Source organism: Halictus rubicundus, chromosome 16 (assembly GCF_050948215.1).
Source record: "Halictus rubicundus isolate RS-2024b chromosome 16, iyHalRubi1_principal, whole genome shotgun sequence".
Classification (NCBI taxonomy): domain Eukaryota; kingdom Metazoa; phylum Arthropoda; class Insecta; order Hymenoptera; family Halictidae; genus Halictus; species Halictus rubicundus.
This window is the reverse complement of record NC_135164.1, coordinates 2509435-2526715: the sequence shown is the minus strand read 5'-3', so window position 1 is coordinate 2526715 and position 17281 is coordinate 2509435. Positions and strand designations below refer to the sequence as shown.

Genomic DNA, 17281 nt, shown 5'->3' with positions numbered 1-17281 from the left:
TGGGCATGGTAGGGGCCTGCTTCCCCCACCAACGTCTCCCTCGTGCAGCGCGCATCTTCGCTGCGCAGCGATACCTCGTGGTGTGGATAGACAGCTTGAGCCGCGCATGGGTCAGTTACGGCGGGACCGCTGCGCAGCGAAGGTGCGCGCCACGTTAGAGAGAAGTTGGTGGGGGAAAGTGCTCATCGCTGCCGCAGAGGAAGCGTTGTCCAGAATCTCTGAAGTCGAGCTGCGACGTTTTCCGAAACTATGTCAATTTGTTGAACGACTCTTCCGAGAACGTGAACCACACAGCCGGCGGCGTCACATTCGCTCGTCAAAGATCGAAACTGCTTGGAGGGGGTCTTCGGTCGACACTCTTCAGTCCGCTTCTCTACACGAAAACTCATGTATGGATATCGAAGTGCTTGCACATTAATCAGGATCGAAGGAGATCGTTGATATTGATGTACACTTCTGTCTGTTGAGAACTCGATGTTACTTGGCGCCGAGATGTCCGACGTATGTACGACACGCTCTATATTACACATTTTGTCTCGCTGCTGACGAACATTTTGCGCATACTGAATGGCGTATGATCGATATTTTACGATGCAAGTGTCAAGAATTATCCCCCTCTGTATATTTACGTGTCAGTGTGTGTAACCGAATTTTGTATGCCGTTGCCCCCGGACTTGTTGATTTTTCTCGCCTTATAGTGTCGTTCTGGTTGATCTTTTTATGTTTCTTTGGGAGGAGTCCAGAGTGATTTCCGGTTGGCATGAGATGATGTTTCGATGGTCAAGTAGCGTTTTGAACAGCACGTAATACATATATATATATATACATATATCTCGTTGTTCCCCAATTCTGCTCCGAAAACGGACAAGATTTTACTCGAAAAAGTTGCCGGAATCGACATAGCTGATACAGTTTTTCCCGCTTGGTTCTCGTTGTTTCGACGGACGACGCGTAGGATTCGGCAGGTTTTCTATTCCGTTCTACCCTGTTCGATTAACCCTTTGCGAGCTTTAATCGAGAAACGCGACTCAACTGAACGACACGGTTCCAACGCTTAGGAGCTTTCTTCGCTGGCTTTAACGCTGCGAAGGGTTAACAAAACACTTTCGATTATCGCGAATATGCTGCTGCAGCTCGATCGCTATAGACAGGGTGGTCCACGCATGAGTATTTCCGTTACTTGTAATAATTTGAAAGAATTATGTACAGCAAAGTTGCACGGTGTAGAGGATATGTAAATAATTGTTTTCATATTATTACAAGCAACGGAAATGCTCAAGATGTGCAAGTTGACCACTCTGCGTTCATATTATATCTGTCGGAGCGTTTAATCGATCTCACGTGTCCCGCTTTGTTTACGACAGAGATAAAAAGAAACAGAGGAGCGTTAAAGTCGCAAGTGATAGAGTGAAATAGTTTCCCTTAATGCACATATCGTCGCCGCGGCGGCAGTTAATAATTTCTCGAGAACGATAGCGTTAACGAGGCCGACGCGTTCAGCAAGTAAGCGCTGTTTAACGGCAAGCGTAGTGGTAAGAGCGCGGAATCGAGCGAACGAACGCAGTTTATATCATTCGGAATGAAAGTTGTCGGCGAAGAAATATTTGCGTTTATTAACTTTTTACCAGACGTAGTACAATGGTGATACCAGATTACGGACTAATGCTGAACAGTGCTCAGCTAGGATACGAAAGGCACGGTGGCAATTGATCGCGTAGATGTCGAACACAGGGTATAAGGAAAGTACCCATCTGTGGTTCGAGCACACGAGGTTCTGGTTAGATGATCGTCGCGAAGCATGGGTAATAAAATGTTTTCCAAATTCCGAGTACCTTCGACGAATCGGCGATTTTAAGACTGTTATATTTCCTGTTATGGTTCGTATATTAATCCTTTGCACTCGAAGCTATTTTAACCCTTTGCACTCGAGCGGTGACTCTGAAGCACCACTAGAAATTATTGTGGCATTATTTCAAAGAAATTGCAACAAATATTACAAAATATTTGTTACATTACAAAATTTGTATTTAATAGATCACTAAACATTTAAATATTACATGTGGAAATCGGATCAGTTTCGTATGAATAAAATGAAAATATTCCAAGAAAAATTTAGTTTTCGAATAAAAACTGCGCCGAGTGCAAAGGGTTAACTCCAAAACCAAACATTTCTTCCGACCTAGAATATTTCCCCTCTATATATTTTTTTTCATGTTATACATACAAAAATGGTGCAATTTATTCGTACAATGCCGAAATGTTGAGTAATTTATTAAATACACATAAATTTAATAATGCAAAAAATATTTTGAATAATGATACAGCAATTTTTAGTGGCGCCTTACAGTCGCCATTCGAGTGCTAAGGGTTAATGAGAAAATTAAACTTCGACCAAGGTTTTAGCAATCGAGCCTTCAACGATGGATACTTTTAATTGATGTTCTACTATCAGAGGATCGTCTGTAAATTCGGATAGATCAGCCCGTCATTACCCATGCGAGCTAGCGAGGCGGTGAACAGGTCGTCCGGAAGGTCTGTACAAAGTTGTTCCGGTTAAAAGTGTTGAGGTAACCTCTTCGTGGACGTCGCGGACGTGTTCAGTGTTAGGTACAAGCGAACGTAACCGAGGGCATGTTGTAATTTAATGATTGTTGTTACTACCGACGGTGGTGCGTCGAGTCTCAAAGCTCAGCGAGTACGTTGTATCGACGCGAATTGATTGTTAACGCGAATATAATAGAGTACCAGATGCATAAAGTGATACTTTGTTGACTTACCTCGATGCAAATATACGATGGATGTGTACAAACACATTTCCCTCCACCCCTCCATCCACCCACACCCGCACTTCTCTCTACGTCATTTCGTGGACCAGCCGAAGCAATATTTTCGTCACGCGAATTATGGAGAAGAATCAGAACAGAAGGAATATATTATAAGAGGAATTATGATAGTTATATTGTTAAGTGTATTCGTCGAATACCGAAGCGGAGATAATCGAGGGCCTAGACTGGCCTGGCAAGTTGACATGTCGTATTATCGAGAGTCGAAATAAAGTTTATAATGTCATTAAACTCGTTTGATTTTAACACAATCATTTTATGTAAGAATCGACAATGAATCAATAAAGACAATGTAATGAAAAGATGTATCTGCGTATTTCATTATTGAACCCTCCATTTTCTCGAACGTCCTACGTGTAGTCGAGTTATACTACTGAATCTCGAAATGTTTCCAAGTTTTCGAGAGCTCAATTTGTCGAAAAATTTCGGAAAATTTCGAGCGTCTGACTTGCCGTTGACTTGTACTACTGAATGCCACCGAATTTGCTATCATGTTCTCCTAATACAAAGTTCGAATCTCGGAATTTTCGAAAATCATTCGAGATTTTCGGATTTCTACTAGGAGAACATGATAGCAAAGGAGGTGGCACGCAATTCAGTAGTATAAATCAACAACAAGTCAGACCGTCGAAATTTTCGAACTTTGTATTAAGAGAACATAATATCGAAGGAGGTGGCACGAAATTTCGGATATTGATGTCCAGGGTGGAGAAACAAGATCACATTGACTGTTGTAATTAACTTGTTAACCGAGCGGGACGTATAAATACGTCAAACGTAAACAATATCGGGTACGGGTAGGACATATGAATACGTCCTTTTCTATTTATTTGTAATTTTGTATTTTCCTTTGCGCTTTATATATAAATGAACGAAAAAATATATATATTTCATAGTCTTCTCATTTATTTTAGGCATAAATAAAAAAAAATAATATGAAATTACATCCTCCGGGCGTGACGTATTTACACGTCCTAGTGAAAATTACGCGCCCGTTATATGCTGCGTAATTAAAAAGGGAATTCCCCGGTTAACAGGTCAATATTCTTTATTTCTCACCAAATAAATTACAATGTTAAATGTATACAATAAAAAATAAAACAAAATGGAACTGTAGCACGGTATGAACCATTTTGCATGCAAGTGGAGTGATAGTGTACAGGTGATTGTAGCTGTTACCATGTGTACCGTTGATGAGTATTTCTTCTTTTTCCGACGATCGATCTGGATAAGTAGTACCCGAAGACTGGCAGCCTCCTTCCCTGGCTTCAGGGCTACCGAACGCGAAAGATGTTCGCAGGAACTTAAAAAGGAAGCCGCGCGAAGCAGAATTGAGTAGAACCGTAAATCGGACTGAAAACTATTTGCGAATATTCTATAAACTTCATTCTTACTACTCCTCGGCGACCGACGTCCCTCGAACTTCACGTCCCCTCACGAGGTATACCCCACGGCAGTCGGGATGGTTCTGGGACTTTTATCTTGTAGGCTTGTAGGACATACATAGGGTAATCACCAGTGGCGGTTCGCAGCTAAAATTGGTGCGAGGTTCTGCTTCAGAAAATTTCAGCTTCCTATCTATTTTATTATATTAAGGGGGCCGGCAGGCATTTGGCCTTGACTGTCACGCTATGTTACGCTGTGCCTTTTTTTCTAGACATTTTACGTCTTAAATAAGTAAGTAATCAATAAAAAATGCATACCACCGTGTTTGTACATGTCTTTGCTACGTCTGTATAGAGCCTTTTTTCGATACGAACACTAAATCTCTCGAAATTAAGAGAATCTCTCAGCGGCAGCCATCTTGTGACGTCATACTTGCTTCAGAATTCGAATTTTCTGCCGAATATTACAAATTACTCCACGACGAGGTAGAAATTCGCAATTTGGGCTCTATACAGACGTAGATTGGACTTTTAAGAAACACAATTGACCACTTCTAAACTGCTCATTGCACTATTGAAGCGGCAGTTTGTCTAGATTTTGACCCTTGCATACGTATATGGATTTCAAACCATGCCGGCCCCCTTAACACATCTTGCGCGGACACTTTGCCGCCAAAGTCTTACCGTGTTGCATTCATTCTTGCAACGCACGTTTTGTATTTTTGCAACGCACGTCTATCCGATTTTATTGTAAAAACACATCGATCACAAAAACCCATCGATAACAATAATCCATCAACAATCCGTGAAAAATGACTTTAGTCGCTTCCCGCGCAAGATGAGTTAAATGTTATCGATAATATCAAGTGGAAATAGGGGTGGCTACCACAGTGCCTATACGCGAGCCGCCACTGGTGACCACCGTATATCGTAGAAATGCTCGGGGCTGTAAATCCAAGGGATGACACAGTGGGACAGTAACTTCAGATTTATTCTCAGTAGCTTGTTACTTTCGTTCGAACAATGCATCGCGGGGAAAGTCGTCACGTTTAATTTGAACAACATCGTATCCATCGAATCAGACGAGGGAACGCGATCGATAGTAATCTGAATAATATTAATTACTCGACTAGTTGTCTTCCTTCGCCATGCAGTGGCCACATTTCCTGCAGAAACCCGCCTCCTCTTCGTTGTTCTTCCTTTCCTTTCCGAGATCCCCGCGTCGTTCCTGCGTGATCGACAAATCGCCGGTGTACGATCGATGGCAAATGGCGCCTATAGTTTCGCTCCTCGGCAGATTCGCCTCTGTCACGATCATGGACGCTAAGTCGTTCGCGCGATCTTGAAGACCGACTCGGATCGAACCGTTCACCGCGCCGTGATTCGAACGAGTTTTAGCGCTTTGCTTTCGCAACTGTTTCTCCGCCATCGAAGCTTCCTGCGAACTCTGTTGGGTCGCCGGGCTTTCGCCGGAAGCATCTGGTTGAATTTCAAAATTATAGTTCGGTGAATCTTTAATCAAACTGCGATTTACTTCGGTACTGTTTTATATGAACAGGTACGACTTAATACGTGTGCAGAGATACGGGTAGATTATTGATATTTATTGATGTTGCTTGCCATTATTGGATTGGGTCGCGTCGGATCCTGTCTCGTTAGTACCGCACGTGTCCTCGTCCTCCTTCAACGGTAACTCGGAGGACATATCGATAGCTGGACGACAGCAGGCGTATCCCTGTAACGCGCACAATATGTTTTGTTAATTCACCCAGTCGCACCTGTCATTGAAATAATATAAGTACGACTGCGTTGAACAGGAATTGTTCAGTTAACTTATTATTTGTTTTAATACATCTGGATTCAACTTGACATCCAATGAACTGTACTGACATAGACATTTGAAACAAATTGAAGCAATGAATTATTTAAGTGTCTGATTAAATACGGGCTGGTTATTTTGATAAACAAAGCAAGTATTTAAAGATTTAATTTAGCTACCTGTACGAGGTCCATACGCGAGTCCAAAGAGAATTGCTTCCCTGACATGAGTATTCCTCGAATCCGACGTCGCATAGCTGTGATCACAGAAGAGTAGATTTTTCAAAAATCGTCGCGTGCTTGATTGAAAACCATTTTCTTGTCGTTTACCTGGACTGTCTCTGGCTTCCAGTCGTAATTGGCCGAAAGCCTTCGTGCATTCCTCGAACACGTCGGCCGTGTCGTAAATGGCAGCGAAGCTGCCGTTCACTATTTTCGGTGACATCGGCGAATTGGCTAACAGCAAGCTCGAGCCAAAGTTTTCGTTTTTCTCTCGGGTGTCTGAAAATGTTCAATTCTATTGATTGGCCCCCGCCAATGCCGTGACCACGAAACACACGCCGATTTAATTGTATCGCAAACGAGATCACAAATCGAAGGACACATACAAGCAAGTAACTAGGAAACTCGTCTTACCTGAGCTTTCTGTACTCCAAACATTTTTGGAACATGCATTTTTACGGAACAAACGAAAAGAAAGAAGTAAAATAATGCGATCAGAAAGAAAACGGTTCGTCAAAGTCACCGCGTAAGCTACTTCACTTCGATCGGAAAACCTAAACGAATAACGGGGCAAAATGAAAAATTTAAGTAATCAAGCAAACCTCGAATATTCATAGTTCACTTCAGCATTTAGTAGGAGAGGTGTACTATCCGATCTAAGGAACAGATCTGCGTTCCGAACTAGATATTAACGATTCAGTATTTCAATATGAAACTGTCATGCTAAATATATTATAGTTCGAAGAATATTTGATATGCTCGAACAGAGACGTTAAAAGTTAATGAAATAAAGATCGGTTGCCATACAAGGTTCTAATTTCATTCGCTGAGTAATAAACGTAAGAATGGGAGGAAATAAAACTTGGCTCGGTTTAAGAAGCTGAAACAGAATGTCACTTTTAATAATGGCGATAAAGCTGCAGACTTTTTTTTTGTCGAGCAGCGCGTAAAGTCTGTGTGAGTAACGTTTGCAGTCTTACTTTTGAGAATCGATCGTATCAATGCGGTTCAACAGATTTACATTGCGAATCCTCATTACCTGCGAGTGGAACTCGTGCTCGTACGGGAGAGTTTGCAGTATCCCCGAGGATTTCGTTCGCTGTGTTGCGTATTTCCGCCCAGTCTCTTAATATGTCCTCGTTGGTCGTGCTGAAAATAATACGAAATTAGAACCTCAGAAAACAGACAAATAAACGTGCCAATTTCTAATTTATCAAATTTATCAAATGAAGCTATTTCTGCTTGGTGTACGTACTTAGTGGAGGTGACGGTGAACCTAATCACGTATTTCCCGTGTAAGGCAGCGGGCACACAATGCACGCGTCCCCTGGTGTTCATTTTCTTCAGCAACCGTTCCGTTAGAGTGTTCTCGCCGCGAAGACGGAAGACGACCATCCCCAAGTGTCGCGTAGCGGGAATTTCGAAGCGTGCGTCTGCCAAAACTAGCGCCTCGAACTTTTGTGCCAGCCTGACGCCCTGCAATTAATATTTCCCGTCAGCCGATCAACGAAACAAATCGAATTCCGCTGCACACAAACGACGAGAGTGTTGCAAGCGCGTTTGTGGCACAGCCTATACTTTTTAGCAAGAACGCATGACGTAATAGAAACCTCGCGAATATGTTTCTGAAGGCCGGTGATTCCGTAATTTCTAATGACGAACCAGAGTTTCAGGGCTCTAAATCTCTTCGACAACGGGATTTGCCAGTGCTGGAACAGCGTTCAACAACAAATCGATTAACAACAACAAACGGAAACTTCGAACATTCGGAGATTATTTCGAAATGTATTCGACAACGTGTCGAACACGGTTTTGTAGTTACCATATAATCGATAGCAAGCCCTGTAAATAAATAAAATGCCGTGTTTAGTTTTGTGTCGTGCTTCACCGAACGGAAGACGACGACTTAAGAACGCGACCGAGAATAAGTACCGGTGCTTCTTTACCTGAGTTCTCATGCTTCAGGTACAACGGGTCCACGTTGAAAGTTCTGTGCAGCGCCTGGCTGCTTTTCACCCTAAAACACGAACCAATACACTTCGCATCGTTCGAACATCTTTTCAATAAATTCCACGTAATTTTCCAATCTTATTATCCACGGTCGATTTCACTCGGAAACGCTTCGATAGAACCGGTCGCGTTTTCGTTGCAAATCGTCCGTTTAACTGTTGTCTGTCAATTTTTTTCACATCATTTACTGAGAATCGATGCTTCTAATTGCTGGGAAAAGCGTCACGTCGTTTGGTCCGAAACAAGTTATTCTGATTTAAAGGACGTTAGAAGATTTCAAGGTCACCCTGTCGTTCCATTTTAAACGCTTTGAATTTCAAGGTCAAGTTTTGTTTTTATTCCACTGTATTCTACGCGCCACGGGGAAAAACCAAAGAAGAGACAGTAAAAAAAATATGTGACCTTGAAATTCTTTTAATAATGAGACTACTGTCGCCGAGAGAAATTTAACAGAATTAAACTTCCATTTTCAGCGATCGTACATCGCCGTCAGAAAATAGAAATTTCCCTCTCTAATTTCTACTCGGATGAGACATTGTCGAAAATCCGAATATGTCCGGCTAACTGCAATCAACTGATAATGATCAATTTATCGCCAAGTAATAAAATCGCTCGATGTACTCGTTCGTTCCCGGCGCTATCGGCGTTGAAAGACCCTTAAATATCATTCCGAAAGATTGTGAATTATGTCGGGGCGCGCGCGAACGGTTCGACGGAAATTGCGGGAAAATGAAAAAAGTCGATTCTGCATCCGCAGGACGACCTACAAACCGTGAGAGAGCGGGAGTCGGCAAAGTTTGCGGGGACATGCGCGTTTACGAATTTTCGCCGTGCTGGGTATTTGATTTGTTATATCCCGTTCGACGACGATCGTCAAACTGTTTATTGTTCGCCTCGAGACTCACCACATCGCGGTGCAATCGAAATGCACCATCAGCCATTTGCTAGGATTAAATGCTATCGAATCGGCGTACTCTATTCCTTGGAGCCAGCTGCGGAATTCGGGACACACGAACGCGCTGCCTGCATACGCTGCATCCACGTGCAGCCAGAGTCCGTTCCCGACACCTTGAATGTCAAAATCAAAGTTAAATATTTTTTTTATCAAAGCCGTTGAAGCAATCCGCTTGTCCAAATGATTGCGAAACGATTATTGTCAAAACTCTGTTGCGTACTATGCGATATAGAATTTTTGTACATTCATACGAATTTAACAAATTTTTGTATTCAAGTGAAAAACTCGTAACATTTTAATTTTTAATTTGATGAGTACAGTGACCTGTCACGAGAAATCGTAAAAAGTATTCTCCACGCGTAAATTGGTAATTACAAACATTCGTGTACTTACAGACTTGGCCAACTTCGGTGAGATTATCGAACGAGCATGCACCTGTTGTACCCAAAGTAGCGCACACCTTTGTAAATCAACAGAACGCGTCAAGCCGTTTAGTATTTCACATGTTTTCACGTAGGACGTACAATGGCAACAGAATTAAGTTTGAACTGTGCAAGTTCTTATTACAAATGTTATCAAAATTACGATTCTTGTCCCGGTACGAGAAAAGATTAAATAATTGAAAACTTGATTTATCAATATATTTACTTCTGTTAGTGTATTATTCGTCGAAACAGAAGTTGTTTCCTACGTATTTCACGAAGTTTCCTTCGATTTCTGATGTTCACATCTCATAGATGCTACTTTGATTCGAAAAATCGAGGTTGCGCCCACGGGGACCAACTAGCGTAAAGACAATCCGCCTTGCAACGTCATGTCTGTCGTCTTTTCCGTGGTAAATACGAACAATTCCGGTAAGGTTAATTGGAAGATCGATATATGTCTATACTGTGGTCCCGATCGCAAGCTTAATGACTCTAATTCGAGCTGGTCAACTACCCTCATTAGGTTCGCCAGAAATTTTTCTCTCGAACACTGAATTTCTGTATCGTGCAACTGTCCTTCAGATACTATACATTTTCAACTTATTTTTCAAAATAACGCTCTTTTCGGTTGTACTGCCAGTTACCGATCACCCGGTATAAACGTAGTAATTATTTCGTGTGGATATTAAAATGCGATTAAATATAATCAATCATAAATAAGTATGGTACACAAGTTCCTGCATTATGTATGGTTCACGGCTTTTAATATTTGTTGGTACTCACGAAAAATGGAAGCAGACCCTCGGCTCTGTCGCGCGTTATGGCTTCGAGTAGTGCTTCACCCCTCATACTAAGTTCGTCGTCGGATTCGATGTATCTCATTCGCACCAGACCTATAAGACCCGCTTTCTCGACACTGGAATGAGCCTACAATGGAACACAACAAACAAAAAACAAAATCAAACCTGCTCGTTCAAAACCGAACTATTCTAATAGAGAAATAGATATCCATTTAATAGAGAATTTAGATATCCAAGGCTCTGATAATCGAGGTTCCACGATATTTTAAAAATAAGGCATCCTTAGAAATAAAATATCGAATGTTCAACATTTCTGTGCTTGTAACGGGAAATAATTAATTCTCCCGAGGGCTACCGCGAAAGAAATAAAAGAAAAGTTTGTGCTAATGGATGTCTCGGTTTTCAGCATCGCGTTTATGAGAGGTACAGCAGGGAGTAATGTATCAAGGAAAAATTCTCGACCGATTCGGCATTAAGTAATGAAAATACGTACTTGGTCGGAGCAGTAGGCGACAAGACGTGAATTAATTTCGGCTGGCAAACGGTCCGGCTCGTTTTGATGCACGTCCCTAATGGCTCGGGTTCTTGCCGCGAGCAAGCAAACGAGAGTGGCTTCCGACGCGGTGGTTTGTATCACGCCACCGCCGCCAGATCCTCCTGGACGATGCAAGAACTCCTCCGGCAGGCCAATCATTTTGCCCAGCCAGTTCATTACGATGGTCTCCAGTTCCGTGCACGCGGGACTCGATGCCTTTTAAAGTGCACGCACCGGATTTCAAGGTGTAACATTGGAAAAAACCCAGCGAAAGCTGCGCCGTGAATAATTGCCAAAAAATCCTTATCAACAATTTCGTGTATTCGCCCTTCATTCTTGTATCTTAACTTTCCCTTGACTTGGTAAGAAGTCGATCAGACAGAAAGAGAAACACTTTCAAAAATGAAAACTGAGTCGACGGGTTGTAAACTTCACCTTGGCAACCCAGAGATTTTTAACTTTTTAATATACAGAAGCTGAGTCCGCAGAAATAGGACACCTAAATATCTCCGTTACCTTTCGTTGTACAAAAAAAGTTTTGAGGACAAAGTTACACTGTTCGAAGGGCCACATGTAACGGTGTAAAGGAAAAAATTTGCAAGGTAATTTTTTTATGAGATTTCAACGTCATCGATGTTTTTTTTAATGGAATGATATATCTTCGTTAACGTAATGTTGTAGCTGACAAAATAACGAATTCATCCATGTAACACAATATGACCTACAAATGACCTTCAACCCAGAAAAATGGAATAAATAAAATTCAACGTGTAAGATTCATTCGCTTTATTTCTGTTACGCAAAAGGTTAAAAAATATTCCCTTGAGCTGTTATACATTCATTTAGCCGTGAAGTACTCACCTTCGCACATTTTTTATTTTCAACACTACCAATTCCACGGAATTTATTTATCAAATTGGAGTAAACGGAAACTGATGGACAATTACGATTAGGAAATCGGTCCTTGTACAACCGCACTGCTTCTCTTAAACACTGTCGACTTTCTCCATAAATGAAAATCATATCGATCTTATCTTCCTTCGAGTAACGCATTGTGAGCGTACATCGACAAACTGATAGATTTGGAATCTTAGAAACAGTGGAAATCTGATAGCAAGAAGGTCTTCAGAGTAATTAGTAGTTCATAAACACGATTCTGTACGAACGTATAGGTGAAGGTATATCATAAATGTCTTCCTGTAAACACCGAGTCTGTTATTATGTTGTGTATTGCGATACATTTGCAGGGAATATTTTTGAACATTTTGCGTAACAGAAATAAAGCAATTGAATCTTACACGTTGAATTTTATTTATTCTATTTTTCTGGATTGAAGGTCATATTGTGTTACATGGATGAATTCGTTATTTTGTCAGCTACAACATTACGTTAACGAAGATATATCATTCCATTAAAAAAAACATCGATGACCTTGAAATCTCATTAAAAAATTACCTTGAAAATTTTTTCCCTTACACCGTTACATGTGGCCCTTCGAACAGTGTAACTTTGTCCTCAGACGTTTTTTTGTACAACGAAAAGTAACGGAGATATTTAGTTTCTGCGGACTCACCCTGTATAATCCGGTACATCCCGACGAGAAAACACGAAAAATCGCTGGTTGAAAAGTTATGCGTGTTTAAAATTGAGAAAATTCTTACCCAAGTAAATCCAAGACAGTTGATGGCGTCGGCCAGCATGTCGGCCAGCAGACTAGCGGGCGAATTTAAGGCGGGGAAGTAGGCGTGCATGTGCGGACTTTGCCAATGAGTCACCCCGGGCATGATGCACTTTTCGATGTCGGCGAATATGTCCTCCCAGGCCTCGCCGTTCACCGGTGCCGAGGACGGCAGGATGTTCCTCAGGTAGCCCGGGGAAACGGCTGGATAAACGCGTCGGGATCGAATGTTCTCCAGGTAATCGGCGATGTAGTCCACCATCTCTTTTCCTGAGAATTCAGAATCAATTTCGGCTGAACCGAGCCTGGTCAAGAACAATCTGATTTCGCTCCAATGGAAACCTATTACCCGTGGTCCTTTTAATTGTTAGGTCTCGAAACCGTCGCGGGAAACCACTTCCGACGCAATCGCGATCTCGAGCGACGTCTTTGTTCTGTTCCCAATTCGCGTGCAACAATCAAACTCGATTCGTGCGATTTAAAACTGTGTCCGAAGGGGCGCAAATACCGACAAAGCCGAAGATCATTCGATGGAAAATTCGACGCGACACTTGTTGTCGTAAAGGTTGTCCGCTCCCGTGGACGTTCGAAAGACAAAGTTGACAGGGAGGGAGGTGCAGGTCCCGTGCGAAATTGGATTTAAGGAAAGGGGGGAGGAGAAAATCACGGAGGAATCGTTCGCCTAGGATTCGAATAGATTTCGATTCGAAAGACGGAGTCTAACAGGCACCGTATTGGAAACGGTATCGAATCCATAAAACTCCCATAGACTTACTCCCGGTTCGGTGATCCCTCTTTATTGGCGCCATTTTAACGCCCCTGGAACGATGCTTGCGTGCCCACTCCGCCGTAAGGTTACAACGTTCGCGAACGTTTACAGGAATCGTAAACATCTGTGGTAATGCTGGACGCTGCGCGACGACGCCGACGAGATTTTACGGCCATCGGTTGTATTTTGTTTATGCGTAGCTCGTTGCAAATGCTACCGGATCGCGACCCTTAACACAGTTTTACAGGACGTTCCGCGATTTCAACTTCATCTGCGACGGTTTCGCAATTCCATCCTTTTCTGATCAATTTTCATCCGAATTATGTCGGGAACATTTTTACGTGCAAATATAGATGGTAATTTGTCGCGTGTTCGAAACCACTGTTTTTTAACATTAGTATAGCTGAACCAGACTGCCACACTCGACGAGTAAAGTCATTGTTGAGAATCATGCGAATTGGACCTATTTTTACCTAATTCTACACACCTGGACTGAACGAATGAAACTTACCATGCTTTCGATACTCCTCCAGATTCATATTATCTGTAACGAAAACGATATACATGCTGTTACATAATTATCGTACAAGAATAATTCCTCAGAAATTGAATGAAAGTGTTGTCAACGTGAAAAAATGTATACACTGTTTAACGGGTCATAACTTTCTGATTTTGGCTACGCTTAATCGCGATTTCACTAAGGAATTGATATTCGGTATTTTTCGACGCGAATGCGTTCGCGTAAGAGGTTGTCGCGAGGATAATCGTTTTCCCCTCACCGTCGGATCTCACAACAGCCAGATTTCGAAATTTCGGTGGCACCGTATCAGGCGCATGTGGCGACGATTAGGTGACCTCGCCGGCGGAAGTTGCAGCTCACGGGAACGGAAGGCAGGAGTCGGAACGCGTCTCGCGGAAGTTTCGAATCGTGGCGACGCAACGGATTTCAGCGTAAAGACTGCGGACACGCTTAGCTGGCTGTATGCGTGTTGACCTAGCACCGAACTTTCACGCTGCGACAGCCCGCGAGCGAACGATTTGTACGGATTCATCATCGATCGCTCGTCACATGGGCCCCAGAGCTTATTAGGCTAGTGTCACAAGGCTCCCCGCGGCCTAGAACTAGATCGACCGCGTTCGACTACTCGATCTGACCTTTCTTCCCTTCTTTCTCGAGAAGACGCGGACTATTTCTCTCCTCGATCGGTCTGAATCGAATTTCTTCTGTGTCCACAGAGAACACGACCAACGCGGTTGCAATATCTCGCGAGGAAGTGGTGGTGGGGATAATTCCGCGACGATTATCATCCAGGCCTTGGCGACATGTATAGAGAAATCGGTGTGTACCAGATTTGATTAGGATTTGCAACTTGCAGAAAAGTTCAAAGAGCATTAGAGACCAAGAAGTGGAATTTTTAATTGATATTTATGAGGTAACGTTTAACGAAGCAGAGATTATTAAAGAATAAGAGTAATTCTTTTAATGGGCGTTTTATCCTTTGCTATTTTGTAGCTTGAAATCGTACCTTATTTACCAAAGGTTATTTTTAAGAGAAAAAAAAAAACTGAAAGCAGATTAATAAATCCAGTTAATAGCATTCTGGCAAGTAGTTGAGATCGAACCAGAATTGAATGGAGTTGAATCTTGGTTCTCGTTGCAGGAATGCAAATTGTGGGAGTAAATGTTTGCCAAATACAGTAAACAGGAAGTGACTTCTTCCGAGGTATTAATCCTGTTTTCGGAGAACAGAGAACCCCACTCGACCATCGCTGGAGTGCAGAGGTGTTTCTGTCTTCCGCGAAAGGGATTAATTTTCAAATGAAATTGTATGCTTACCAATAGAACGACTTATAGCAACAAGACAATTGAAATAAATACAGTGGCTGATCAAATTATTCAATCCGCTTGCACAGAGTGACATATTTACATTAAAAAGTTCAATTCTTAAATAAAATTGTAGCCGGACCGAGTATTCTTTATTTATTATAAGTAGGCAACATTGTCTATCGTACTAAAAATAAATACATTTAACGTTCTAATAATACCGAGTGATCTTTAACTATTGGTACAACCGAGACAATTATGAGAAACGAATAACACTGCATTCTCCTTAACAGTTCCGAAAGAAGACATAAATTTATTTAAAAACAAAAACTGCTATACACGCGTTATCTCAAATTCCAAATTTATTCGTATGCGCGTAATCAAATGGTTCTCAGTTACATCATCGGCTAAACCAACAAACTGTATTCGCAGAATCCTTGTCGGTTTCGCTGTTTACTTGTTAGAATTGCTTTTGGTTCGATAATGCGTTTTAATTACTCTATTACGTGTACAAACGATACACCCGATTAATAAGTCTCACCGGTCGATCCCAATGTATACATTCCTAGCTACGCCAGTCGATTTATGAGAATTTCAATCGCGCTCGATCCTTTTCGAAAGACGAATTGTCACGAGATACACGTCGCCAATCCTTAGCGCGTCGTGAAAAGGATCGACGGACAGGGAACGATCGAGACGTTATCAAGCAAGTGATTACACACGAGAAAATAAAAGATCCCGGAGGCCCGTACGGGGTGTAAAATGGAAAATCGAACATCGACAGTCGCGAGGATCTCGAGCTTAAGCTAGAATGACGCTCGACGATATTAAAAGCTCGTCCTTCCACCGTTTCCGTTTCCGACTTTTGTAATTTCCCGTAGCTTTCAGTATCCGTGCGCGATTCGAAGGATTTATCAGCGATGCCAGCTAGCTGCTTAGGTGTGACGCGCGAATCACTGCTACCTGATGCCGATTTGTGGTTTCAAATCGGAATTTCCGAACACGCGCATCCTAAATTTGCCGACACGGCAATTGCCCGGCGAAAAACACATCTAATCGTTAACCGATCCTAAACTTCACCTCCTATTTTACGTAAAAAAAAAAATTATGAAAGCGCGGAGAAACTCAAAACCATACAGGAACAAGAAATCACGTAATTTTCGACTAAACTCCATCTTTAACAATTTTTATAATTCTTCAGGAAAACCAGAAATCATTCTTGGATAAATATTTACATAAAATTCGAAAACATGAATATCTTTACTTAAAACGTCTGCATTTTAGTTTGTTATACAGGTAGATTTATATGGAAGTTTATCTAGCAATTCTAGGGTGTTTGAAATGTTTTTAACTAAAATGGCGATTGGTATGATTTTGGCCAGTTATAGTGCCGTTTAAAAGGCCACATGGTTCGCTAGAAAATATGTATGGTCTAACGTGTTGGATTGAATTTCTGTGAGACCGACCTTGTTAAATGTTTAAAGTCCCACGGCGAAACGACAGCTAGCCCTTCCTTGCGATGGAGGATGGTCGCGACAGATCAACTTTCTCGGAAGGTTCTACGCCGCGATCACTTCTCGAACTGGCACGGAGACAAATTTTCAGTACTGGAAAAACAGATATATTCACGGTTGAGGAGGATCGGTGGAATGCGAGTCGTTCAACAAGTGGCCGCTTTTATACAGAGACGCGGTAAGTACTAGCTGCTTTGGCGCAAGCGTAGTCCAAGACCGAGATGGAAAGAGGAACAATTTCCAGTGACTAAGCTTCGCGATCTTAAGGGACTGCCGACGGACCGTCCTACGTTCCCATGCGCAATCTCGATTAATTTTGTTGAATGCATACCGCCTTTTTATTGTAACGTCCGACACTCTACCGTAACGGTACCACTCTAATTTGAACCCCTTTTTTTTTGGACTGCGTCAACCTACGCTCTGACACGAGATAAAAGCTTAATTCACAACATTCGAATTTTTCTTTGAATTAATTTGTTGAACACAATAATTTATTATCTCT

General features: G+C 42.0%; 1 protein-coding gene across 3 annotated transcripts; it reads right to left on the bottom strand.

The window, feature by feature from the left end:
• Positions 1–5201: 5201 nt before the first annotated feature.
• Hdc (histidine decarboxylase) lies at positions 5202–16905 on the bottom strand. Of its 3 annotated transcripts, none has more exons than XM_076802283.1 (16): positions 16732–16905; positions 13952–13984; positions 12655–12941; positions 10952–11209; positions 10442–10585; positions 9627–9693; positions 9184–9346; positions 8215–8285; positions 8091–8110; positions 7879–7977; positions 7524–7744; positions 7308–7417; positions 6377–6547; positions 6227–6303; positions 5849–5963; positions 5202–5707 (listed from the first exon to the last, which is right to left on the bottom strand). In XM_076802283.1, exons 2-16 carry the CDS (start codon positions 13977–13979, stop codon positions 5358–5360), a joined length of 2181 nt encoding a protein of 726 aa, XP_076658398.1. In that variant the 5' UTR covers positions 13980–13984; positions 16732–16905; the 3' UTR covers positions 5202–5357. The 3 variants fall into 3 exon arrangements, with proteins under 3 accessions (XP_076658398.1, XP_076658397.1, XP_076658399.1); XM_076802282.1 differs by lacking the exon at positions 16732–16905 and adding an exon at positions 14220–14435; XM_076802284.1 differs by lacking the exon at positions 16732–16905 and adding an exon at positions 14220–14436 and having other exon boundaries at positions 5657–5963.
• Positions 16906–17281: the final 376 nt, after the last annotated feature.

Excerpts from the sequence above, each read along its gene's own strand:
- Hdc (XM_076802283.1), bottom strand. The coding sequence starts at position 13,979 with ATGAATCTGGAGGAGTATCGAAAGCATG. Across the intron at positions 11,210-12,654 it reads ACTGTCTTGGATTTACTTGG|GCATCGAGTCCCGCGTGCAC; the intron begins GTAAGAATTTTC and ends GCACTTTAAAAG. Across the intron at positions 7,418-7,523 it reads TTCACCGTCACCTCCACTAA|CACGACCAACGAGGACATAT; the intron begins GTACGTACACCA and ends TATTATTTTCAG.